Raw genomic sequence first — 26973 nt, 5'->3', positions numbered from 1 at the left:
CCAAGGGACGTTCAGAGACCAGAAACCTGGCAAACAGAGTCTTGATCAAAAACCTCAAACATCCACCGACTCCTTGGAAAGCAAAAGAGTGGTGACTCTACTTTAAGCTCTCCTTGGATAACAGATGTTGCTGCCCTATCTCTGAAGGTTAGCTTACCCACTTTAAGGAGTTAGTTCATTTAAGTTCTTTGCATCCAAGAGTTCCTTCATTTAGTCATGAACCAGGTCTCACGCTTATAACTGAGGATCAGGATGCAGATTTATCATCGGTCCACCAGTATCTTGAGTTCAGTACTTGAACTGCTGTGTTGGAGGAAGAGAAAAGGCACATACCTCTTATTTCTCGCTGTCTGAGAAACTGTTATTTCATGATAATAAGCAATTAACATAAGTATCGACAAAAATTTCCACCTAAACATTTTTTTGACTGCTGCCTCTGAGACCCAGCTACAGATTAAGCAGAAGATGATGGATGGAGGGATCATTTGAATAATTACATGATTTCACAGGTCATCATTTAGCTCATATTTAAAATAAAGTCAATCAAGTATTTTTTTTTTTATTTAAGCAAGAATTTGGAAAAAAAAAGTAAAAAAAATAAACAGGATTGGGTTAACAGACTTTAACATTTTTACACATATTTATAATTAAGACTTTTTGACCTTTTGTTGTTCCAGAGCCAAAATATTTAATTTTCAAATTTAGTTAAATATTTATCGATGCAGTGTCGATAAATGCGAACAAATTCTGAAAAAAAGAAGGATCAAAAGGACAAAACAAATCAGTATAATGCATTATTGTGTCTTCATCATTTTTTCCATGTATAAAGTTTGAGTCTCCAGATATATTCAATTTAGTACTAATGAGGGTAAAATAGCTTCTGAAACTGTAAAGTTAGATTACCCCTGCTTTAGATCACAACATTAAACTCAACAAGTAAATAAATAAAAATAATTTTAAATGTGTTTATTTCTTCGACAGAAATAAAGTGGCATTAATACGGAATGAAATTAGGGCAACTCAAAAAAGCACAAAATTCTGACTTCAATCTGATATTTTATTAAAATTCGGATTTTAATTTAAGAATAGTCAGGTTAAAATCTGAATTATTATCCCCCGGAGTCCCTGAACCTCTTCCGCACATACCATGCTATCAGTTTCTAATGTATTTTATTCAGCAGTGGATGGGATAAAAATAGTTTGTGTTTTAATTTGAAAGGCTCAACCGGAAACCACCGAGTTGCCGCAAATTCAACTTCACTGCTCTGCTCTCCACTAGTTCTTACAGACTAACTAACTAACCAACCCATCAGCAGACCGAGTCCACACAGGAAACATGGGACTGCGGAGTCACCGAGGGGGGGAACTCTTCTCAGCGACCCACCACAGTAACTCTGGCCGTCCTGGAAAAGAAACCTCCATCTTTTCTTCACCTGTTTTTTAGACTTTTTCACTCGGCTGAAGGACCGGAAGAGAGCGGGAGACGTTAAATGACATCCGTGTGTTTCTGATACCTGAGGCAAATTAAAGTGCCACACCTTCACTTTGGACGACAGGTAGGCTCAAACTCTGTTTTATTTTTACTTTAAATAATAATAATAAAAAAAAAACTTACGTTTAATTGCGCTTCATGGTGAAGTTAGAGTTAGAAAGAGAAGTTGAACAGGAGTTATTAGACATTACTTAACGCAGCGTCGACAGGTGGACGGTATTAGCCATATGGCAGAAAACAGCATCACTTCCTATCAAGATCTAATAAAACATTGCAGTAACAATAAAGGCTGACATTTATTTCAGAAAACCTATCTATGGTTAGCTTTTCTTCAGAGGTGTCAGTATACACCTGTTGCGCATCATGAATATTTATAAAAGCGTTACAAAATACTAAATATATGCGTTATTTATAAGTAAAAGCGTCACAAAAAAGTAAATACGCGCGTCATTCATAGATTAAAGCGGGCGTTTTACAGCTTTCCCCATTTGATGGTGGTAAAGTTTAATGACTTTTATATTTTGACTTTTATACTTTGTTTTTGGTGTTATCCTGCTCCATGGGGAGTCAGGAACATAAAAATTTCCATAACAGAGGGCTGGTGTAGAGGTGAAGTTAATGAGTGAAAGCAGGGCTGCTGTTTGGTTGCTCCTGATAGGTGGAGGTGGGGCAGGAGGAGGTGGTCCTGCACACATGGCTGGCCTTGGCTTGTGTTTGTTCCTCTAACATGAGGCTGAACCCTGGACCAGAACAAACTGATGTATTACAGCGGTGTAATGCATCACTTGGTGTCCTGAACCTGCAGTGGCAGGTTTATTTGACAGAGTTGTGTTGTGGGTTGTCTAAGCACCTCTCTTTTTTTTTTCTTTTTTTCTGTGGCCTTTAGTGGCAGCTCAGTGCTTAAAACAAAGTATTAAAAGTGGATGCAAATGAATCTGCTCTGTGCTTTGTTGCTGCTGAGCTAGGGATGACGCCTGCAACAGGATGTAAACCTGAGCTCAGCGCTGTTGTTTACATTGTCATCAGATATCGGGTTGCACAAATGGTGTGCTAGAGGTGAGGGAGGTGTTGTTCTACAATAGTGGGAAAACCAGTTTTCTTCTTAAAAAACTATATTACAGCACAGGAATTCAAAACTACAAACATTCAAAGCTCAAAAGAAGTGAAGTGTTAGCTAGTGTTAGCTCTTGAGAAAGTGCTCCCCCCCTCCTCCTTCACTTTCCCACATTTTGTGAAGTTAGTTGACATTTTTCTGATAGGGCAACATAAAAAAAAAACATAACATTTTGAAGAGGAATAAAACCAAACATAGGTTCACTTTTAGTTTTTTTTTTTTTTTTTTTACAAAGACAATCTGAAAGGTGTGGTGTGCATTTGAAATCGCCCCCAGCCCTCTCCAACGCACACACAAACACGCCTTTGCTGTTACATCTCGAAAAGAGTTTTTCGCATTTTTTTGTTGCAAAATTCCATCAGTGCTGTTGAATTTGATGGGCAGTTGGACTTTGACCATGTCTTTATAACGACTATAAAAATTTCAAAATACCTTCAAATACGATGACTGATAATACTTAAAATCATATTGAGAGCAACATTTTTAGGCTATGATATTTTTGATATAAGACAGATACTTACTCCTTCCCATCTCTCGTTTCATACACATGCTCGTCTTGTCTAATGCCTGAAACTCTCTAGTGTCAAGTTAAGAGACTAAACTTCATTGTTTTTGGTTAATCGTATAAAAGTCCAGAAAAACAACCAAAATGAATTTGAACCAAAAACCAACCAAAAACAACCTGTAAGAAGCATCATGCAAATAACAAATTCCTAATTTTTTTTATTGGTTTAATCCCAGAAAAATATCATGTCCATTCCAGTGGATGTTGCATCAGAAGGGGTTATGTGGCTCTACCATGTGAAATCCAAATAAAATACGTTGAAGTTTGTGGCTGCGATTTGACAAAATCCAGAAAGTTCCAAGATGTCTGATAACTTTTGCATGGCAATGTAAGATTTTAGTTTCAAATTCATTTTGGTTGAAGGTCAGAATAATTTTGAGGAAACATTCATGCTCGTTGTCTTGGTAATTATTCTGCAGGGCTGTGAAATTAACTGGAAAATACCAGCAGCAGCAGCAATTTTCACAATCAGTATAATCACTATAATTGTTGTTTATCGAACAAAAGCAATAAGTTGCCTCCTTCAGCTTTTCAGACAAAAGATGCTTTACATCATTACAAATGTTTGGTCCATGTAAAAAATATTGTGCGTCGTCTTTTATTTTGTTAGGGTTTCGAAAAAACGCCTCATCTCTCTGTATTTACTCCGAGTTGAAGTAACATGTTTCGTCTAACGTCCAGGATGGTCATTTGGTAAATGTTTAAAATCTGACAATCCTTCTGTTTTATCTCCATTTAACATGATTTGTGTAGAGATTGTGTTTTCTTTCTTAACGTTGTTTTTCTGGACTTTTATATGACAGACCAACATAAAGGATTGCATGATTGTAGACTGGAAGGAAAATGTGAAGTGTTTTTCAAATACTGTGCAAGTAAAAATATGGCGAGTGTGTTGTGCGTTTGTGCTTAGCACCTTTACTCTGATTAACCAAAATGACACCCAGTGCATCCTGCAGAAGTCACCTAACTACATCTGCATTATGAACACAAAGTAAAAACTAACGCTGCACATCATCCTCATGACGAAGCATGGTGGTGGCAGCATCATGCTGTGGGGTTACCTTTCTGCAGCAGGAACAGGCGGATTCAGTAGGACTGAATTCATATGCACGGCAACTTTTCTGATTATCATTCACAAAAAGAAAGACAACTTGTTTCTACTTCACAATTCTGCACTGCTTTACATAAAATCCTCATGAAATAAATTAAAGTTTGTGATGATTGTAATAACTTGTGCCCGGTAGTTCCTAAGAACACGCTGATCTTCACTTTCTACTGACCTGAGCTTTACCAGCCGTGCATTATTTAAAGCGGCTCTGCAGACTTGTTTTCCCTCTGAAGAAGAGTTCAGGGCTCCTGGGCGAGGAGGAAAACAAGCAGCAGGCCTGTTTGCAGTGTAGCACAGAACAGGGCAGAGCTATTGATAAGTGTGGGCTGCTGGGTAATACAGAAAAGACGGGACTTGTTTACTGTAGACTGCCGCCCGGGGCCGTGTGAGGGAGGCATGTTAGGAGACGGCACATCGTATTACACCCACAGAAAGACACCGGCAGAGTCAGTCGGCTTCAGCACGTCTGAAATCTGTAGACGGGTTGTAATGTTTTCTCAGCGTGAGCTTTGTAGAAATTTATCTTCCATATGACTCACCCTGAATGCTCTTCCCTAATCACATCAGGCCTATTCAAATCAGCCACCTCGAGGTCACACTGCTGAACACACCTGTCAAACACTCAGATCTAAAAGCTGCCGTCTCGCTCCGACCGAGCGTCGACTTCTTTCCGTACCGTGACACACGTTTAATAGTTTTCCTGGGCTTTTCTGTGCGAGCTGTAATTGAAAAAGTGACACACTAAAACGAATCAGATGAAAAGCTGCAGTTCCTTTATGGGACGCATTATCGGGTCAGGAAGGGGTATCTCATCATCTGCTGTGATAAGTTATGAAAAGCAGTACAAAGCTGCGGCTGAGGCTGCGTCATTTTTCTGTCACTACAAAGACTTTGAAATACAGTGTTGACATCTTAGCTTGGACCTAAAAGCCTTCCAGCTGATAAGAGGTTTTAAAATGAAGCATCTTATCGAAATGCTGCGGTTTGCTTTCAGCTGAGAGTCACACAAGCAGCAGGCGGCAGGGAAATACTGTCAATAAGGGGGATTGTTCTCGGCATTACTGCAAGACTTCAGGTTTGTTACTTGAATGTTGGAAAAGTCCAGTTGAAGCCAGCTTAAACTAAAAGCCTGTCAAACCTGTGAAAAGTTTTGGTGGATGGTCAAACAAATCTTTTAATTTGTGTGATCGTTCACACAAATGAAAATAATCTGCACACATCAGATGAGTCTTAAAGCTACAGCTTGATGCCTGCCTCGTGTGAGATTACATGTTCTCTGCCAAACTGTAGTTGGTGGTGACTTTTGGCAGCAGGGAAATAAACCTGTAAAGAGTTTTTTTTTTATTATTTATGTATTTGTTCACTGGAATTAGGAACAACAGTGGCTAACTCCACATTCACACGAGAGCCACTTTAAAATGCTTAGAACTGTCTGTTTTGATAGTTCAAACACCAAATATACTTCTATATGCATTAATATGTACATTAGAAACAGTCTTAGCACATTTCTAGAATCTAACATCTATGCTCTTTCTTATCTCTGCTCTTGGGGATACAGCCAATTGGCACCAAGGAAACTGAATAGCGCCCGGACTGGCTGCTTTGCAAATGCCAGCCAGTAGTGTGTCAAGTAGCATTGTGCAGGTATTCTAGCTTCTCAAGTTGCATTTTTTTTTTTTTTTTTTTAGAATATTTTAGGTTTGCTCAACAACATTTTTTTTATATAAAATGATGAACTTTCCGCAAATCTGTGAAAAATCTTTGACTATTGTCATGGGACTTACTGTACAACACATTTAGAACGTACAAAAGTTATCGTTGTTGACACAATTATTATCGTATATAAATACTAGATGATAATAACCTGTAATGTTGTGCATGTATTGTGCTGACTACAGTAAGGTTTTAGGCTGCGACGGAGGACTAGACTTTTCTACATTCATTTTCCATATCTACAGAAAGCTTGGATATTCTCTGATAATTTTTGCAAGAAAAACATAAATTTTTATGATTAAAAGCATACACTTACAACATTAAGATTAAGATATTCTCTGAAATTGTGAAGTCAAACATTTGTGACAAATAAATCTTTTAGGATTTAGGTGATACTTCTGGATATTTTCCAAAGTGTAAGGCGTTATGTTGGTTTTGGAAAGACAGGCCTCAGACAGTGAAGAAAACCTTTCTGATACAGGAGAAAAGCCTGGATGTTCCACTTACACTTTGGAAATTTACCCAGATGTTCAATTCCTGAGTTCACTATTAAACTTGAAGCATCTCTGTTGTCTTTTGTTGCAAATGTCTGACTTTACAATCTCAGGAACTGTTTTTCTAACCTAAATAAAAAAAACTTCTGAATATATATATATTTCAGAAGTTAAAGACCTGGTCAAGTCATAAACAGAACCATTTGAATATATTGTCTCAACCTGAGGCGATACTGTAGAGAGTCTGTCTAAGCTTCTTATTGTAAAGGGTGTCACAGGAAGTTATTTCTTCCTTAATTAACACTGTCAGGAAGATGAAGAGCACAGGGAAATAGCTACACGCTATAATTCCACCAATTATAATAGGTTTACAGCCATTCATAACTCTAGGTCAGAGTTGCAAAACATGTTTGACAGCAATGAAATTAAATTAACAACATGAAGTATCTTGATCCAAAGGCAACAATGAGTTTAAAATTTGCCCTGCTTTGCATTAGAGTAGTATAACGAGTCGGAGCAGATGACTTGTTTTATCCCTGTCTCCCTCTGGGCTTTTGCTTCCTTTTGCAACGTTGAGACAGAGAAATAATCTTCAAAGTGCCGTTCCTCAAGACTTTTTGAAAATCTAAAACACAGTCATACAGCAGATTTGACTCTTTCGAAAGGCTTTAAAAGAAAACTCGACGGTTCCTACAAACCTTCACAACAAGAGCCTTAAGCTTATGCTGCACCATCGACTTCAAATAGTTTATGGTAAAACTAATTAGAACAGTTTATGGTGCTCTCTGCTCATGAAAACATGACAGCCTGAATGGTTGATGCTTTGTTGAGGCCACAGACTGTATTTAGTCGCTGACAGATATTATGTATTACAGGAGACATTGTATGAAAATACTATTACTACAACATCTCAACTTAAAAACATCTCCTCTTGTGCCACTCCTTGGTGTCCAAAATTTGAGAGAAATTAGTTTAATACTGCTAACATGCATACAGAACAATTTTTGCCTCTAAGGGTGGAAAATTATACTTAAATACAATAAAAAGCTGTTGTCAGTTGCCAATGTTTTCGGTCCACACCTACTAAATTATCTTATTGTAAAGCTGGCAGCAAGTGCAGTTCTTCTCTCCCATGGTTAGAGATTGAAGCTTGAGAAATAAGGTGGTAAAATGGCCATTTTTATCTCTTTGTCACACTCCTACTACGACTGCCAAACCGCCGATGACACCGCAGTCACAGTTGTCACTACCAGTCCGTCTCACAACAGCAAGGCGGCACCTCGCTCCTCACGCCTTGAATCCCACTGGGATCTCACCCTGGCGTATTTGTAAGGAAAGACCATGCAGGGAAAGAAAAAAAAAATGCAGTGCCTACAAAGAGGACACGTTAATGGAGAAGCAGCTTCGGTGTGCCATCTGTCCCTGCAGAGGAGGTGATCAGAAAAGCCGAACAAAGCCACGAGCATCGAAAGCAGAAGGAAGGTTTACCTCAAGCAGAAAACGTCATGTGTGTATCGGCTTAATTCAAGTATTTGAAGGAGCTTAAATACTTTGTGGTATGGACATCTGCAGCCAGTTCCTCCTATTATATAAAACTGGGATGCTGTAATGTGGCCCAGAATAATAAATATTGGGATTCTGGTAGAAGTTAGCCTAAATGAGGCTGATCATTTTTATTCTGTTCTGGTTTTTCTTTGCTCTATTAAATCCCAGCCTGACATCATTGAACTACACGTTAAAAAATAAAGAAAATTCTCATTAAATGGGATGATAAAGTCTGTATCAGTTATCTTAGAGACCTAAACGTCACCTGGGAAATTTCACAATACGTTTTCAGTCTCTGTAAATTCCAGACAAACTTTCTTAAAATATAATTCAAACTCCAGAATTTTATGGCAGGCAAATTTTATATATATATATATATATATATATATATATATATATATATATATATATATATATATATATATATATATATATATATATATAAAATTATATATATATAATTATATATTTTTTTGTCTCTACCAGGACTCTTGATCAGCAGTTGTCTGGATTCTCTGAAGGTCTTTTAACGTTTTTCTTTAGACTTCGGCTACTTTTTCACCAACTTCCTGTAATATTCCCACAGCCAGCCACAAAAAGTTAGAGACTGTCCATTAGGCACTTGTGTGTGAATGTGTTTTAAACATGTATGGTATCAAATCACAAAAAATTTCCATCATCATCTGCTCTGTATCACGTTTTCAAGGGTGTTCCCACAAACATGATGATGATATAACCAGTTCCTAGCTGGTTCTACAGAAGAACCAGTTTCCACAACCCAGCCTCATGTCATTATGACACTATAAACGTTTCATCTAGTCAGTGTTTGATCCTCCCTTTATTCTTCTGAGATTTTATGGAGCATTGGAGGGCAAGACCTGTGAACAGTTTTCACCATCACAATTTGTTAATGCTCTTTTAAAAAGCTAACGTCATTTATGAATGCTTCATTTTCCCGTCAGCCAGTCTCTGTTCGGATCATTAGTGGCATCAGACACGAATCTTACTTTTTGCTTATCCTGAAACTTTGTGTCTTCAGGATAAGCAAAATTAGGCAGATCAAAGACAAAACACATTGAGGAGTTTTAAATAAGAGGCTAACAACGTTTTGATCGGTTGTTGGCCTCCACCAGTCACCGCTGATGAAGGCTATTCGTCTCTCTGGCTCATTTTGGGAGTCACCTTGTTGGTCCGAAACCACTGCAAACTGTTATCTTTGGTATTTTTAAATGATTCTACTAAAAATCATGTCTTTTGTGGGCAAATATTCAATTTGAAATAGTTTTTTTTAAGTTGTTATGCACAAAGGCAACAATGATTCATCCTTGGAGTTTATGATCCTTTCTTACGCTCGCATTATTCATAGATCAGTTTCAACAAGAAAATGAGATCAAGCGTTTAACATTTTGCCACTCAAAGTTCAAAGAAAAACCAAATGCTTTTTCAAACGTCAGGAAATAAGAATAAAGTCTGTTTGCTTGGGAGGAAGGTCAAGAAACGAAAGATGACTCAAGACTTTTAAACACGACTGTATTTCACATAAATATGTTATGAAGTTTCCCGGCACTGCACCCATCCGCCACACCAACACTCAGCATACATGGCCGCCTCTTCTGGCTTGCAGGAAAATTTCCACTGTATATCTAAAGAGGAAGTCATCTTAGGTCTGGAGAAAAAAATAAAACACTGAAAAATCTGGAGATCAAAGATCTGAGGTTGCTTTTGGATATTTACTCACCTACAAAATGTTCCAAAAATCCGTCATGGCTGATTCTGAGTTAAATTCACAAAGTTCTCCCTCTGGTAAAGAGCAAGAAACTTAAACCACAGACAGTGAGGGGGGTGTCATACCAGTTTTCCTACTTTCTTGTTACCACACCCTTCCCAGTGTCACCCATATGAATATGATCTCCCTTGTCACTGTCCTGTCAAACACATGAAATATACCGTGTGATGAGCCCCAGGTTAAAAATATGACTTTATAATGTGTCACAGAGCTAACATAAGCTAAATGTTCCCAATCTCAGATGACCTGACCCTGGAAGACGAACAGGTTCTTCTCTGAATGGGACCACTTCTTTGTTCACGCTGAGACCTACTTTGGAGAAATTACCTGCAAACCCCAGGAAGTTCTATGACGTTTTGGCCGAAACAGGTTATTTAAGCTGCCTGTATTTGTTTCCCTTCCTCATCTACCTGTATTTTGGTCTTTAGTGATGGTTCGTGTAATGTTTAGACCAGCAGCTGAACCTCACAGCTAAACAGAAATGCTTATGGATGGATTTCAGTCTTCCAAGGGCGCAGCAAGAACAATTGGTAACAGATATGCAAGACTGAAAAGAGGTGGTGGAGGAGGAATGTTTTGTGGTTAAAATCTGGAAATCAAATCTGCAAAGTCACATTCACGGGTTCTGGTCAATTAACCATGTGACAGTTTGCCAGAGTTTGGGTCTTTTTCTACAAAAGGAGTGGTCATCGTAGGACGTCTCAAACTAACCAGGAGCCAGTTTGTACTTGTCTAATCTGAAGTTATTTCGCTTGGCAGTGACTGCAATAAATATTATATCTACCACAAGCAAGTCTCTCGTAGTTCTTTTAGTTTCATCAGGAATTATAGTCTGTTTCTTGGCCCAAACAGTCTATAGAAATAGGTTGCAATTGCATCAAATTAGACTTCTGTTCTGAACATTTCATGATCTCCGTAATTTATTTTACCATACTTAACCAATAATTATGGTAAAACAAATACTAAATAAAAAGGTAAAGTTCTGCAGACTTTATTTTGTATTTAATCTGGGTTTATTCTATTGTTTTTTATGTGGCAGAAACATAGAAAAGCATAACTCCAATACTCTTTTTTTGTCTCTATCCTTTTCTCTATATCTTCCTCTGTACCCCAAGACTATAAAAATAAATATATTAAAAAAAATTAATTTGTAACTGCTTCAGTGATAAACATGGCCAAGTCAATGTTTAAAAAGCAGCAGCTTCACAAGCTTTGTAGGTGTGTCTCTTCACCACAGCCTCCTCCCTATGCAAACTTTACTGTGAAGAATGTCGTCACAGCGCAGGTTTCACATGGAGTCTTAACCTCAGGAACCCTTTTCTGCATAATAAGTTTCCCTGTTTAACTCTGATACTCAAATGAGACTTGGGAGATTTTCAGCTGCTTCCTTTCACTGTTGCTGGATCATGTGTCCTTTCTGCTGACCTTGGTTAATTCCACTTCAGTGGGTCCTCAAAGCCTTCCTGTGAAATCAAAATCACTTTAAAAGATGCTCTGCATTAACATTAATGCTGTTCATAGCAAACTGTTGACATGTTTCTTTGTAGTTTAGGATTTTGTCATTCCTTTTCTAATTTATATTGAGGAAAGAAAGTACTTAAAATACTCTAGGAGACCAATCAATGACTGCTTTCTAGAAAAATGTTAGAGGATTGTGCCGGTCATGCTTACAGCATCAAATACATCATCATTTTATTTTATTCATTTTATTGTATTGTTTTCCTTTTTGATGCAGCAGCTTCATAAAACTAACGTCTGAACTCTTCCCTCACACAGTGTTGTTACATTTTTAACTGTTTCATTCACTCTGACAGTAAAATCCTCCATTTATTGTAACACAAAAAAAATCCCATTTATGAATAGGAAAGATAAAACTGGAAGGACGGTTCTCAGCCTTCTCTTTCCAGGAGAGATTTTCCTGTTGCAGCGATAGCTCATGAATGGCCCTGACTGCCAAGTCTGCAGGTATTCCCCAGATTTCAATCCATACCACATTTCGGAGACGCTCTACAGCAATCTTGATTTTATTGCTCCTGTTTCTCCAAGATGAAACGTTTCAATTTCCCCTGCAGGAAGCTCACAGAGTGAAGAAATGGGGGCCGGGCCAAGCTGCCGGCCCTGAAAAATCTTTCCTCTTCAGTAATCGTCCGGCGATCTTCCCCATCATAAAAAAAAAAAAAAGCGGGAGCAATATGTAATATATTGAATGACACAGGCAGCAGATAAGGCACTATTATTGCCAGCCAACAATGGCCAATAGCTGCATGAATGATGGTCATTTGATGCACAGATTGAATCTGTGATCTCATTATGAGTTTGAAAAGTCTCCAGGAAGGCTACATGATTGGTTATTTGGATGTTCGGATGTGAGTTTCGGCCAGCAGAGACCTACTGTTGCTGCTGCTGCTTATTGTGAAAACCTGCAGGAGGCTGGAAAGCCTGGTATCACTGATGGGTTTGCAGAGTTGTTTAGAAATTGACTTATAACCCTTCTCAGATTGAGGGACAGTAACAATTTCTTATGTAAGACCATTGCTGATGTGTTTCTTCAAAGGCACCTCTATAAGACCAGGATCTGATGCGAATGATGCGTAGAAAATCATATCATCCTTTACCTCACAGATTAAAAAGAAAGCTCTTCTGTTTTCCAACAGAGAGCTTCAGTGATTGTTTTTACCCGACCATCCTCCTCGCTGTGTGTGGTGGCAAGATAAACTTGGGTCTTCATCCATCCTTTTCAGTTCCAGTTTCAGTTGTTTTTAATTATTGGTCAGACCACGCTAGCGAGTAGCCCCTTCCTTTGAGATTTTTTCCTTTCCTGTCTTAGAAAGATTAACACGTATCTGTTTTACTTGAGTGATATGCTCAGTTGTTTTTTTTTTAAGAGTGCACAAAACTTTTTTTGATATTCTGGTAATGTCAAAAAATTTTGCAATTACCGCTTTTCCATTAAATTAGAAAAGCAGTTAAAAATCACACGTGAATAAGTCTGTTAAAGTAGTAAATTGTTAATAATCATGGCAGCGACAGACATAAACATTCACACAAGATATATTTATATTTCAGTTAGCTAGCGCTCATCCTCAGCCATCAGAGTAGACAAGCTATCAGGTAATACCTGTATGAGGCATTTTTGGGAAACTGTTGTCTGCAATTTTTCAAAAGAGCTATGGATTCAGCAGTTTTTTGTTTATTTACATTTTTTTCAAAACACCACTTGTGTACCTTCAACAAATTTTTGTAGAAAAATGTGATGTTGGCTGTTGATTAGATACAGATTTCTTCTGTTTTTCCTTCTTTGTCGTACATTTCCATCAGACCACCAAAGTAAAAGCCGTATACATTTTACTGCAGTGACACCTAAAGTCAAAACTGGACCTGATGAGGTGTAGGATATTTCAAAGCATTAACAGCAAAGTCACCTGACTCTCTCGGTATCGAAGCTTTTCCAGCACGGATGACCTTCAGCGACGTTTCTCAGTACTGCGGTTCCCATCATTCCCCAACCTAATGAAACATTTATCCTGACATGTTTCATGTTTAGGTCACTTTGTTAACCTTAAATTACATGAATTCATGAGCCAATATCACAAGCCTTGTGCAGATGGTGAGATTGAGTGCCGAGTTATTTGAGGAACAAGCAGCTTCAAAAACCGAAAGCACTCAGCTCTGTCGTATAAAGCGAGTTTGTTTGGCTTCATTGTTTGCTGAGTTGTAGATATTATTTACTCTGTAACCATTTCCTCCATTTCTCATTTAACAGAGAAGCTTTCTTGCTTCTGTCTAGAATTTGAAACTACAAATCAAATTCTTTGTTGAATTGACAAAAAACAGGCACTTCAGAGAAGATCCTAAAGCTGCCAATTGTTGCACTTCAGCAGAAAAAAGCATTTCTGTCGCCTGTGGTCTTCTGTCATCTTAGTCAGCACGCACATTGTGGCATCTACAAGTAGACACTCTGGAACCTGAACATACCTTTTTCTGGAGGGGAGTTGTCTTTGACTTTAAAAGCTAGCTGCGCTCTCTCTGCTATCAGAGCAGTGATGAAACTGGGAGCCTTTTGTTAGGTGGCTCTGTTGCCATTCCTGGCCTGCAGGACGAGTTCTCCTCCGAGGGGATTTTTTCTGCTGAGCGGGAGCAGGATGGTTAGCCCGAGGCAGGGAGCGCCACAATCACATTGTCAGCACTCAAACAGCCCAGAGACTCTTTTTTGCCTTGCAAATGTGCAACTCAACCCGACTCCGATGCAAACCAGCTTTTTCCGACCCAGCGAGGCAGCCATTAATCATTCTGTCTGGCACGTTAAAGTCATTCTCTTCACTTTAATCGAATATGCGCAATTTGGCTAACCATAGTTTCCGTCACTGTGTGCTCGACAAAATGAAGTATTCCACATGTTCATTGCTGAATTACGTTTTCAGGAGATTGAATTTAATTACCCTAATTTATCGCGTTTTTAAGAATACTTTTAAAGTATTATTTTATCAGAGTTTGCCTACCAGAAGAGTGATTCTGAAATGTTTCTTGGTATAGTAAAATGTTTATAATTTTGTACGTAAAGTACAGGGACTCTTTAACACTGATATCAGTACTGTGGTCTCAGTAATGGATCCGGGCCATAATTTGTAAAACATAAAGATTAGCAGTCAACAAATTCTAAAGAAAATGTGAAATGAGAATATTTATGATAGACACAGTGGTGTTTGTGATATGAAAAGTTGAGACTGTGAGTCTTCATGTTGTTCTCATACAATGTGGTGTTTATTTTTTACTGTTGCACCACGATGGACTCCTGCCGCTACAAGCAGTCAATCAATTAATCACATGATCATTTCCATTCTGATGATTTTACTTTTTTTATCATCAATTGTGTTTACAGAGATGCTTGCAATTTGTTCACACGGTCCATTTTTATTTATAGTTTCGGTTGTGTGTGGGTTTTTTTTATTTTGTTTTATTGATCTTTTTTTTTGTCCTTTTATTGGATATTTAAAATATCTTCCAAAGTTAAGCATTGAAAGTTTATTGATCTTTGAGCAGGCAGACTTACATTCTTGTGCCGATATCATTATATTACGTGAAAATGGTCTCAAAACAACAATATTATCATTAACAATATAATAACATGTCACAATTATTTCTGGGACGATTTATTGCCCAGAAATATTATTGTTGCATCACAAAAATAAGGAATTTTAACAAGGCTCGAGTCGCTATCCATAGATTTATACATTTAAGGCATAAGATTTGAGTTTCTTTGGCATAATTATTCATCATTACAGTTTTAACTTGTGGTAAAAAGGAACTACATCTCTCAGGTTTTACATATGTTGTACACATTCAGTGTTTTAAGGTACATTTAGTCAGATTTTAATCATTTTAGAACTTAGTAAACACCTACTTGATTCTTTATTAATCAACCCAGAAACTGATAGAGGGTGTATCTGCTTTCTTTTTGCCACGACTGTGTGTTTGGCAGGATGGTGGGCTGTGGATGCTTCCCAAATTAATCCAAGCAGCCTGGAAGACTTTGAGGCAGGCACGTTAAAAGCACCCCCGAGAGCAGAAAGCAGCAAACACATATCAGTGAAATATGGGATATGCATAATGCACCAGAATAGAAATGCCACTGCAAAACAATAAAACAAGAGACGGAGTGTGGTAGACGAAATGGAGGGAGAAATCTGCACATCCAGCAGGCCGAGGGGACGGAGAGGTGGAGCTCTTCGGAGGATTATTGACCTGCTCGAACGTGAACTGTAATTGTAAAAGTTGCCTGATTGTGACTGCAGCGCTCTGTCAGGACCAGCACGACGCCGCATGGATGTGACGCTTCTGGAAGCCCTCAGGGGAAATAAGCTCCTCTCCTCCTCCGCTCCTGCAAGATAAGGGACCCTCCGGCTGGGTGGGTGCCCTGCAGAGCAGCAGCGTGTGAAACTGGGTCCACTATTTAAAGTGCCGTCTGTCGCAGCATCCGGCCCCGACTCGAAATTGCGATCTCTTGGTTTTTAGCCGTCGGAGGCCTGCGTGAACGTGCCGATGAATGTGAAGCGGGGAGATTGCTGCTGCCGGGTTACGGTCAAGCCCAACTCAAATCATAAGGGTCCATTTGGACGAGGAGAATACGAGGCACTCACAGATGAGAGGATCATCATCATGATGAGTCTTTTTTTTTTCTGTAGCCTGAATGCTGGCACCCACTTGTGCCTCTAAACTCAGCCGCAGACCTGCAGGAGGATTGTTAGATATTTGGGAAATCTAAGCCAGATTCTGTTGCATTTCAGCAAGTATAAAGGGCCTCCACCTAAAGAAGGCCCTGTTTGTGATGAAACCTGTGCTACCTGCTATTACATGAATAACCCAACCGACCTTGCAGCTGTTTAATCAATACTAACGCATAGATCAGTTTCTCTGATACCAGCTGGAGGTCAGGCACTTTCTGACATTCCTAAAATCTGGCTGCTTTCAGCAGGGATGCTTAAGCCCAACAAATTTCATAAAATGACGCAACAGCTGCCACAGATTGATCTCAGGTTAGCAAGAAATCCTGAAAACGCGTCACTGAGCCGCACCGATTCTGCTTCACAGTTAAGCCCACAAGATTAAAGCTCCAAGTTTTATTGGATGATTTCATTGCTGCACTGCTCGAACGTTGTCATGACTTTAAACTGAAATATCAAATATCACTTTACTGTCGTAAAGTGAGTCCTCAAAGGAGTGCTGTGGTACGCCAACAACATTTTCTTATTGCTTTTAATAGCCTAATGACAAACTGCTTCATCTCAGATGTGCTTAAGGTCGTCTTCCTCCATACATTAGGGACGGTGATCTTGAGGCACTTAACAGTTCAATTTGATTCTGATTCTGAAAGCTCAGATGCAATTATTGAATTGAAATCAGACTAGTACAACGCTTCTTCCTTTTTCTTCTGTCTTTCCCTGCCCACTTTCCTTCTGCACTTCAATAGGCTCTTTAGTACATCCTTTTTTGATTTCCTTCTTTTTTGATTATTTTATTCCTTCCTTCATTTCCAGTCTGTGGTTTGTTTGGCGATTAGGGACCAAATCCAAAAATCCTCAGATCCCCACTAAACACTTCTAAATGCCTATTTTAATAGTCCAGACACCACATATACTTTAATATGTATTGAAACCATCTTAACATACAGCAGAGTCTAATATTTACCGCTCTTTAGGGTACAGTCAATCAGCACCAAGTAATGTAAATGCAAGCTTCTTTGCAGATGCCAGCCAATAGCATGTCAAGTAGCATTGTCCCAGGTATTTCAGCTTCCCAAACTGCAATATTCCTTCAAATATTTTAGATGTGCACTACAAAAAAAAATCCACATATAGACGGATTTTCTGCAAATAACTTAAGATTGCATTCCACGTAAAAATCTACCAATAGGTGAATCTGCAAATAAACCGGAGGCCCACTGTGAAAGTCAAATATTTGACAGGAAAGTCTGTAGAAGAGTGAAGCACTGAAATCCCTGTTTGCGACATGCTGGCCATGACTGATAGGTTTCTGCATATCTGCAAATGAAAGAGAAAGACAGATGAAGAAGAGAGGAGGCGGAGTAAATGGAGATGTCAGCGATTTGTGACAGAAAAATATCTGCAAGAGTGACAAGAACAGCTTACGAGACATTAGTGAGACGCGCTACGATGCGTAGTTTATAGATGGTGGAAATAACATAAAAACGAAGCTGAGGATCTTAAGATTTAAACTGCAGTCCTGTGGAATCAGTGTCTCTTCGTCAGTCATGCGTTTATTCTTCATTAAAAGACACTGTGTCCTCTACCTCTGTCAGTCTCTGTTCCTCCTTCACGTTGAGACAAACTTATTCAAAAGTCACTGATTAATTATTTACCCAGGCAATGAAATGCCACAGCCGGGTGAAGCACACCACCAGGAGAGAAAAGGTCATTCCCATCCTGAACGCTGTTGCACGATCTTTCACACACACACGCGCACACACACACACACGGACAGACACAGACATGCAGGTGATCGATGGCAATAGCAACTTTATCAGCGCTTCAGGCAAACACAGCTTCCATCGTCGTGGCCAAACACCAATAAAACCGAGAGCAAAGCTAAGTGATCAGGTGAAATCTTTAGGAAAAAAGCTTTCATTTAAAAAGCCGTTCACATGTCAGAGGTGATCAATGACGCTCCCTGATCATCGATCTGAACACGAGACCCGTAAGCTCAAATCTGACGTCCTGTCTGTGGGTTGAGTTGCTCTGTTCTTGGTGCTGCGCCGTTTACTCCCAAGAATGTGCGTCTGCTTAATATTTAATGGGTTTGTTAATGTGTCTCCACAGCAACACGACACATCTGGCCAAATGGGGTGCCAATGCTGCCGGATGGTGAAAAGGTAAGACATTATTTTAACTTTATTCTGTGTTTTTGTGTCAGTTTCACTTTGCTTTCTTCTCCAGTATGTTGTGAAGAGTAAAAAAAAAAAAAAAAAAAAAATCAAATTAAAACAGTTTTCATATTTATTTTAATTGAGAACAAACAAAGGATACTCTACTGACAATCAAAACATGAAGATAAAATGTATGAAAGTTATTCTCACTCACCAGAATGTGAGAAAAAAAATGCATATTATGCTGTTCAAGACATATCTTTAACTTTAATTGTTGGGAAGGAGACAAATAAAGCAACAAATAAAAACTGGGCCAGTACAGAAGATAAATTATTGGAATAACTAATTACTATCGCTACTGGTTATATTTATATTAAGCTAATATGCAAATATTTAACACTTTGAAGTATATTTTGACTATGAAAATCTGTTGATCTAAACTAAAATCACACACCCAGATTTTGCCGGGGTTAGCTAAAATTTGCGAATACCTGAGACCTTCCTCCCCACCCCCCTAGAAAAAAACACTTAAAACCGCCTCGTTTAAAAGCCCAGACACCAAATGTAACTTATATGCCGCGATGTGATCAGTGGAAAGGGTTTCAGCTCTACCGCAGAAGCTATCAATAATATCGTCACTATTTTGATCTTTCTGATGTTTCCTTCATTCTTGGTTTTCTGCCATATTCATATGAAAGCCCAATGTAGTGTCACAGTTTAATTACAATTTTATTCATTCATGTTGTGAATGAAGACCGACTGGTCTAAACAGAAAATGAGTGGAAGAGTGGAGGAAAACTTCTTGTCCGACTCATTTTATTGTTTCAAAATCTACTCACTTCACCTTTTCATACCTGACTTTGCCTATTTAGCTTTCTGAATCTGCCATGTCTTGTTTTAAACCTGTCCCACCAGATAAAGTCCTCACTGTCAGCTGAGGAAGCCACTGTGCTGTAGCTAAAGCAACAGGAAGAAAAAGTTTCCTCGGGTTGCTTCGAGCTGCACTTCTCCAACTGAGAGGAAAAAAAAAACCTTCTAATAACCACATGACTGCAGAGTTTGGGAACAGCGACTGCACTGCTGCAGGACCGTGTGTGCACAGATTGACTCCGTAGTGTTGAGTGTGAAAATACTTTTGAATCCGATTGTTTTTAAGGAAAACGATCAAAAATCTTCTGTTATTTTAGATCAAAACATGTTTTAAATTCAAAGAAACGTCTGCGTGTTTAACCCCCGGTAGCCCAGATCTAATGACAGCTGGACCTGTGAATGTCGCCCTCCTCTCTTTCATCCTCTCACTGTTAGTTTACAGCTCTTTGCTTTCCCACATAATGATTTCTTGTCTCCTGCAGACAGAGAGAGCTCCGTTTATAACACATCCGCACAGTGAGCCTCACGTGGACTTTTAGTACGAACCGTGAGTCGATTTGTCAATAGCCAGCACCCTTGGTTACTGTATTTCTCTCCAGGACTGTCTGCTCATTAGAAGCGTACAATGTATCGTTGTCAAGGCTCAACGTCGCCGTGCTTTCCGAGGCGAGTGCGGTCACAGAGCGCGGCCAGGAAACGACTTTCTGATTGGAGATTAATGAAGGGGTTCAATGTGCTTCGCATACCAGCGTAGTAATCCCTCAACCCCTCCCCCACCTCTTTCTTTCACACTTTTTCTTATGTCAAACACACACGTGCGAATGCTTGTGACACAAACACATACCTCCGTAATTGTGTGGAGTGTCACATTTCTGGGATTAGCAGAGTTTGAGGCTTTAAGGTTACTGGGTAAGCGATGAGGACCCGCTGTCCACCCAGTAAAAATAGGACGTATTCAACTCTGCCGCTCTGATAAATGAGCAATTAATTAGCAGCGTACACCCGAATTGTCTTATACATTTCTTTGGATTTGTGTTAAAGCTGCCTACTTCCTTCATCTGCATGGTGGACAGGAAACATCCAGGAGCTGCAGAAGCACAGCCATAAACTTCAATGTATTTAGTTTTCTTTGTTGTTGTTTACTCCTTAGCAACGCAAAATGAGACATATTTGCAAGGTGGGAGTAAAATGATGATTTAAATTGTTTGCAAATAAAATCTGGGGGGGAAATCCATCCTGACCTGGCCTGTGTTAAATCACCCGTCCTCTGATCAGCTTCCCTGTCCCTGCCTAGCCTCACAGCTTGAGCCTGCCTTTATTATGGAGATGGTCTCTCCCACAGATAATATTTTTATGCAGATAGAAAAGGTGCATGTTGGTTCCCTCCATAGCTTGTGGCAAACAGGACTCGGTTTTTGGGGGTTTTTTCGCCTTAAAATTATGTTCTGCTTTGTATTTCTCGTAAATGTTGGAGAACTGGAGTTGCAGATCCCAGACTTTAACTAGTGTCAATATCAGATTTGCTTTCGATTTGACATAGTCATAATTAGGGTACAGGAAGCCCTTTTCTCAGTCTTACACCTTATCGATCACATAATATTCCTCTAAATAAGCAGGAGTCGGCAACCTTTACAATCCTAAGAGCAATATTTGCCTTCAGTCTAACTAAAGAAGACTTGTTTAGAGCCTCAAGTGATACAAGACCTTTAAAAATTGACTGCAGGAAATTTATTTGAAATGTGTGTATATTTCATACCTAAGTTTAGGTTTGAAAATAAAGAAAAAAATAAAACCTAACCAGAAATGAGAACGGATATGTTTCCTTCAGGAAGATGTTGAAATTAATGAGAACAAATTTAATCTCAAACTATATCGCTAGTATTTTTAATTCTGTCATAGAAAATCTATGTACTCCATTAAAAACCTGCATTTGTGAATAAGTGCCAAACATTAACTATTTAAAGTGGAGCTCTGGAGCCACAGGTTGCAGACCCTGGATCTAAACTCCACACGGAAATCTGTGAATACAGAACCGCAAATAGGCAGAGGATCACAGCGAAACAGTAACAATCCGCACCATACTGCCAGCGTTTGTGGTAAGCAAAGGTTGTCAATTAGACCTCATCCAGTGACAATGCTGTATAGTTCAGTTTCTATCACTGCTAAAAGATAAAAAAAAAAAAAATAACCCAAAACAGACACAGCTGAAGCTCCAGCTTTTAAATGACTTCCTTTGTCACACATTGGCATCTGTGACTCTGACATCACCTCCGTTTACAAGAGAGAAGCTGACCCACTCTTATGTAGACTTGAAATATGCTCCAGCTATAAAAATAAATGCCTTATTCCTTGTTCTGTTTGTCCACTACAGCAGGAAGCAATAAGAGAAAATCACAACAACAGGCCATGTGTTTGTTTGGCTCTGTGAAAATTGCTTCGAGATGAACTGGATGGACGCCTGTTGTTGATGAAAATACAGTTTCATTCTCCTGCCAGGGTTTCTCATCCCCCTTTAAGTATTATTGGTTGTTTCTTTTTCCTTAGTTAAGCACAAAGAGAGAGCCTCCTCTCGCCTCTCAGAAAACATGCTTCAGATTTCACCTTTGGCAGAGGACACAGCAGCAGAGCTGAGGAAATGGAAAACATTCATTTTCACAGCGTTCTGCAGAGAGAAGATGAGGGTGGGGAGAAAAAAAAGAAAGGTGCAGGGTGGGTAAGAGGTGCTCAAGTCAGAGGGGTGAGGCTGTGCGTTGGGTGGCTGGAAGAGGACGGAGAAACCCGAATCAGCCGATACATTTGAAAACGATCTCCTCAATTCTCAGAACTTGGGCTCTTTGCTCAAAGGACGCTCGGATGGAGAAGCGTAAAGTTACAGCGGGTCAGAGTCGCGGCTGCACCACGGTGACACTGAAGGAGGCAGAAGGGATGCGAGCAGGGAGCACCTTGAGAGACGCGAGCTGGAAGCAGCTCAGCTGGAGTCAGGAGCATGGTGATGAAATGGAGAAAACAAATGAAAAGGTCGTCATGAAAACAAGAGGCGCTCACAGTGGGTGACGTCTGACAGCTTCTTGCAGGAAAGCCTCGGCGCACTCAGTGGTAGGGTCTGAGTGTGAACGAGTCAGCCTGTTCTTCTGTCCTTGAAGGAAAATCCATCACAGTGGGAGGAGGGCGGGGGGTGGGGGTGTAGCAGAGCCACTGAACACAGTTTACAAAGGAAATGAGAATTAATCATCAAAATATTTGTCAAAATCAGTCCTGCAGACATCAACAATCAGAGGATTTTCTGCTAAAGAAAAATTGGTTCTTTGATTCACTCAATGTGGATTCAAACCGTCATTTCTTAATCCAGCCACCCATTATCCAACTGGTTACATAGCAAGGGAAAATGAGGTGGTGTTTTCATCATTATTGTTGCACATTATTATGAATCTGTCTGTGCTGTCTCACAGATGAAGTCAGAGCTGCTTTTTTACACGGTGCTAATGAACAACCATCATTCTGAGCCTCGGCTTTTTACGAAGCCCTGTTCATGTTTATGTCTCAGTGCAGTGGTGGCTCTTGGATAAATGCCACCCCGGGCAAGCCCCGCCTTCTGTAATGTTCTAACCAATTAAAATACGGGAGAGCTATATTCATGGGAGGTCTAACTGTCTTCCTAAGGACTGCCAACAACCCACTTCAGGCTGCCTTCACACTGCAACTTGAAGTGACCCTATTCCAATTTTTTTTGTTTTTTCACATAATGCGAACTGTACCTGATCTTTTCATGACAATCTGAACAACAGGTCTGATTCTTTTCGAATGCGAATCAGGCCACTTGCATATCCGATAGTATCCGATTCAAATGCGACCTAACGTCCAGGTCGCATTCATCCGAAATGAACGTCACTGATTCTCAACAAACCTCACTATTCTGCGCCCTGACAAGCGCAAGCAGGAAGAAAAACAACAACCATGATGGACTATAATGAGGATTAAGTTGTTAATATGTTGCTCCGGTTGGACAACAACTTCAAATATGTAAGCTAAGCTCCACCGTTAGCCTCCATGTTTACTTCCGCAAACACTGAGCACTACTTCTTTTTATGGCGGTTGGCAGAACACTGAGAACGCTGACGCTATTGCGCCCTCTAGTGCGCATGCGGGACACTTTCAGGTCGTTTGCCCGTTCAGACTGCAGAACGCATACAGGTCACATATGTGTGGAACGCCCCGGCAAAAAAATCTGATATGACAAAAAATCCCAATTGGGTCACTTCAGGCTGCAGTGTGAAGGCAGCCTTACAGATGGCAGGAATAAAAATGTTTTTCAGAATGCAAACAACTTGAGGTGGGAATTTATCGTATTGTTTATTGTTTCACAATAGTAACACAAAATGTCACCCACTCCTACAACTGACAGATGGGTATACTTCTTTATCTCCCCACCCCACCCAAAAGCTGTTCTGCTGCCCTGGGCAACTGCCCATGTCAAAAAACCCTGTCCGTCTCTGTGATTTACATTTCTGCGTCTTGTCTTCCCCACAGCTACATCTACGACCCCTCAACGGCGGTGGATGTGCGGAAAAGCGACTCTGCGGGCAGCTCCCTCTACCAGGGCCAGCACCACGAGGGCGGTGACCCCGGCCGCGACCCGCAGGTCGACCACAACAAGCAGAAGCACGGCTTCCACAACCTGGGCTACAGCAAGTCCAACGACAGCACCCTCAAACTGGAGCATGACAACAACCAGGTCAACCACAGGCTTCACTCGGCGCCGTCACTTGCAAAGGAAATGCACCAGCAGGCAAGCGCACATCCCTCAGGTGGCGGGCTGTACATCATTGAGCCAGAGACGGTAGGACGACGATGGATGGACATCGATGCAACCCAGGTGCCTATTTACCCCAACGTACTGCAGTACGAAGACCACAGGAGCTACAGCGAGCCAGAGCACGAGGCCATGACGAACGGGTGGGACAGCTCCATCACCACCTGCAGCACGGCAGGCAGGACCCCGTCGGTGGACGAGATCGACGAGGGCGTTGGGGTGACGCCGGAGCACCTTTGGGACACCGGGGATGAGGGCAGCGTCCTGTCCGTGGACATCCACACCAGCAACACCAGCTTGTCCTCTGGCGGCACGAGGGATGAGCTCACGCTGCCAAAGACTGCGGACGTTTGCACAGAGGAGAGCGGTATCTCTGTGACGAAGAGCGAGGATGAGGAGGACGAGGAGGAGATGAGGAAAGACCAGGCGGAGGTGCAGAGCGTCACGGACTCTATGGTGGCGGAGGCTCTTGCTGCTTTGGAGGCCGCCACCGCCGGGGAGGATTCTGATTGAAAAACGAACCCTTAAAGCTACAGTATGTAACTTTAACGAAAAATGTGATTTTTACATTTTTGTGGAAACTGTCTTAGTGTCGTGACGAGATCATATGAGACAGAAAATCTCTCTGAGCTACTATTTCTGTGTGAAGAAATTTACCGCTCCTGGTCAAAAACAACCAATAATAGCCAGGAGAAAGCTGTTAGGTGCCGTCAATTACTCTTGTGTACTCGCTGCTAAATGCACTAATGGTGAAGAATCAACTTACCACTCCAGGAAAACTGTTTATCTGCTGTTAGAGGTGACCATGCTAACTAGCCTTCACATTCATGACAGCCTCTGTTGTGGTGAACCTGCTGTAGTGCAGCATAGCGAATGGGGAGGGTGTGAGCGGCGCATACATGAGGATGATTACTGATTATCTGTCTCGTAGAAGATTGTCATGACATGGTGACAGCCTTAACAAAAATATATTAAAAAAAGCTATTTTTAAAAAAAGAAAAGTTACCTAATGCTGCTTTAAAGCAACTTGACAGAACTATCAGAACCGCCATAAAACTTTGCCAAAGTTCTGAACAATGAAGTTTTTATCTATGGACATAAAACAAATGAAGGAAAAAACTCTGCTGGAAACAGATTTATTTTTGAAGTTGTGGCCGATCTTTCCTGTGACGGACGGATAATATCTGCCTTGTGAAGGAGGCTTCATTCTCAAAGCTGCAACTAAAGAGACTCCAGCGTCTGGACCGAACACGGCCTGCAGCTGGACCACGGTGCACCGTACACTCCACGCTCCTAACAGGCTGTAGGTACTCCGACACGGACACGACATCAGCAGGATATTTTAATTATGACGCTTAGCCATTGGTTTTATTACGGGAGCCCACATTTCTTTGGTAAACACAGGCCCTGCTTGCAACCTCTTTAAGAATCCATCCATTTAAAGTGCCATGCATACCTTGAAAAAACCACAGACTCCAGTGTGTTCTATTGATATTTTATGTGATCAACTGAGACAAAATAGTTTCTAATTTTAAAGTGGGGGAAAAAAAAATCTTTTTTTTTTTTTTAAATGAGTAAGTGAATAGTTAGAAATGCACTTTTTAAGTAAATTCTTCATATAACCGCCTTTGCAAAAACAAATTCAGTCATATTAGGAGGGGAATGACTGTAAATCGGTTTCTATGTCATGATGCAGATTCTCGGTTGGGTTTAGGTTGGGACTTTGACTGAGCCACTATTACGCACAGGTAATTTATCCAAAGCACGTTCTTTAATGTATTCCCTGGTAGTGTTAATGGAGTTTATTTAGAGGTATGGGAGTAAAAGGGGTGAATAAATGTACGCCACACTTTTTATTCTTTTTATTTTTGATAACGGTTTGAACCTTATTGTTCTGCTTCACTGTTTGTGGTGGTCTAACATAAAATATCAATGAAATACATAAAGGTTTGGGACTGCAACGTGACAAAATGGAACAAATTTCAAAGGGAAGGAATGCTTTTATAATACCGTGCAACTAAGAGAGACGGAAAGGTCACGAAATACCTTTTTACATTTGATTTATTGTTAGTGTAACTTTATTGCGTTTTGGTGTTATTTATAAAGTCTTCACCTTTATCTCACATAGAAACTGGGAGTATTTAACAGCCAGAAAAGAGCAGAGTTAGCCCTTATTCATAGCTCTTCTTATTTTATGTCCTCGCTAATTTCAGAATAGCACAACAAACATAAAATCAGGCTGCAATTATAAAGAGAAAGCAATGGAAACATGATTCATGCACATAATTAATGTTCTTTTTTTATTTTAGGAAATGTGTCTTGTTTTTGCCTCCAATACAGCTTTTACAGCCAAGGTTAACAAGCCAAGCAAAGGTCAATTAGCCTCAGCAACCACACAAGCGCCTGCTAACTTCTTGTTGTTGTTTTTTTTTGTTTGTTTTTTTTTTTCGGTTTTAAAGGTCAAGCTTTGGATTTGTTGTCTAGTCTGTGACATCCGCTCAGCTCATGTGCCTGAAAACGAGCTAATTAAGGCTGACTCATTCCTGAAGAAGTAATCCGGATGAAATGAAGGAGAATCCCCATTTTAATCATTTGCCTGCCAAATCATTTCTCCTCATTGCATTTGTACCATAAAATAAAATCAGTGTAATAAAGGCTGTGTGAAATAATTTACTGTTGTTCCCATCTTTGTAGACGCACAAAATATTTCCTCTAATGGCTTTTAATAGGCTTGATAACAGTAATATATTTATTTGTTCAGGAAGAAAAAAATCACATTAATCATCTGTAAAAAATATTCCCAAGGTGTCATAGATAAACATGTTAGACATTTCTAATATGCTTGGAGTTTTTTCTTTCTATTTTTTATGATTTTTCTTAAGTCATGTTATCAGCTTTATGATACAATTTTTATCTTTTTTATTTAGGATAGTTTTAAACTTAGAGTTCTTGATGTTCAAGCCTACTGTTAGCAGTCTTGCTAATTAGCCTGCTAACAACCTTGGTTTGGTAAATACATTAAAACCTAAGTACAATAGCTGAATGTTTATGAAGCCATCATAAAAACGTCTTACATGGACAGTCATATTTTTTATT

General features: G+C 39.9%; 1 protein-coding gene across 1 annotated transcript; it reads left to right on the top strand.

The window, feature by feature from the left end:
* The first annotated feature begins 1267 nt into the window (after positions 1 to 1267).
* Positions 1268 to 26546, top strand: LOC106945549 (uncharacterized). Its single transcript, XM_015029291.1, has 3 exons — positions 1268 to 1556; positions 18151 to 18203; positions 23595 to 26546. The coding sequence occupies exons 2-3, from the start codon at positions 18172 to 18174 to the stop codon at positions 24388 to 24390; spliced, it is 828 nt and encodes a 275-aa protein (XP_014884777.1). The 5' UTR covers positions 1268 to 1556; positions 18151 to 18171; the 3' UTR covers positions 24391 to 26546.
* The last annotated feature ends 427 nt before the right edge of the window (positions 26547 to 26973 follow it).

This window comes from Poecilia latipinna, unplaced genomic scaffold, assembly GCF_001443285.1.
Source record: "Poecilia latipinna isolate Pla-1442-1.1 unplaced genomic scaffold, P_latipinna-1.0 Scaffold149, whole genome shotgun sequence".
In the NCBI taxonomy this organism is placed as follows: domain Eukaryota; kingdom Metazoa; phylum Chordata; class Actinopteri; order Cyprinodontiformes; family Poeciliidae; genus Poecilia; species Poecilia latipinna.
The sequence above is the reverse complement of the archived record's forward strand: the minus strand, read 5'-3'. Positions and strand labels throughout refer to the sequence as shown.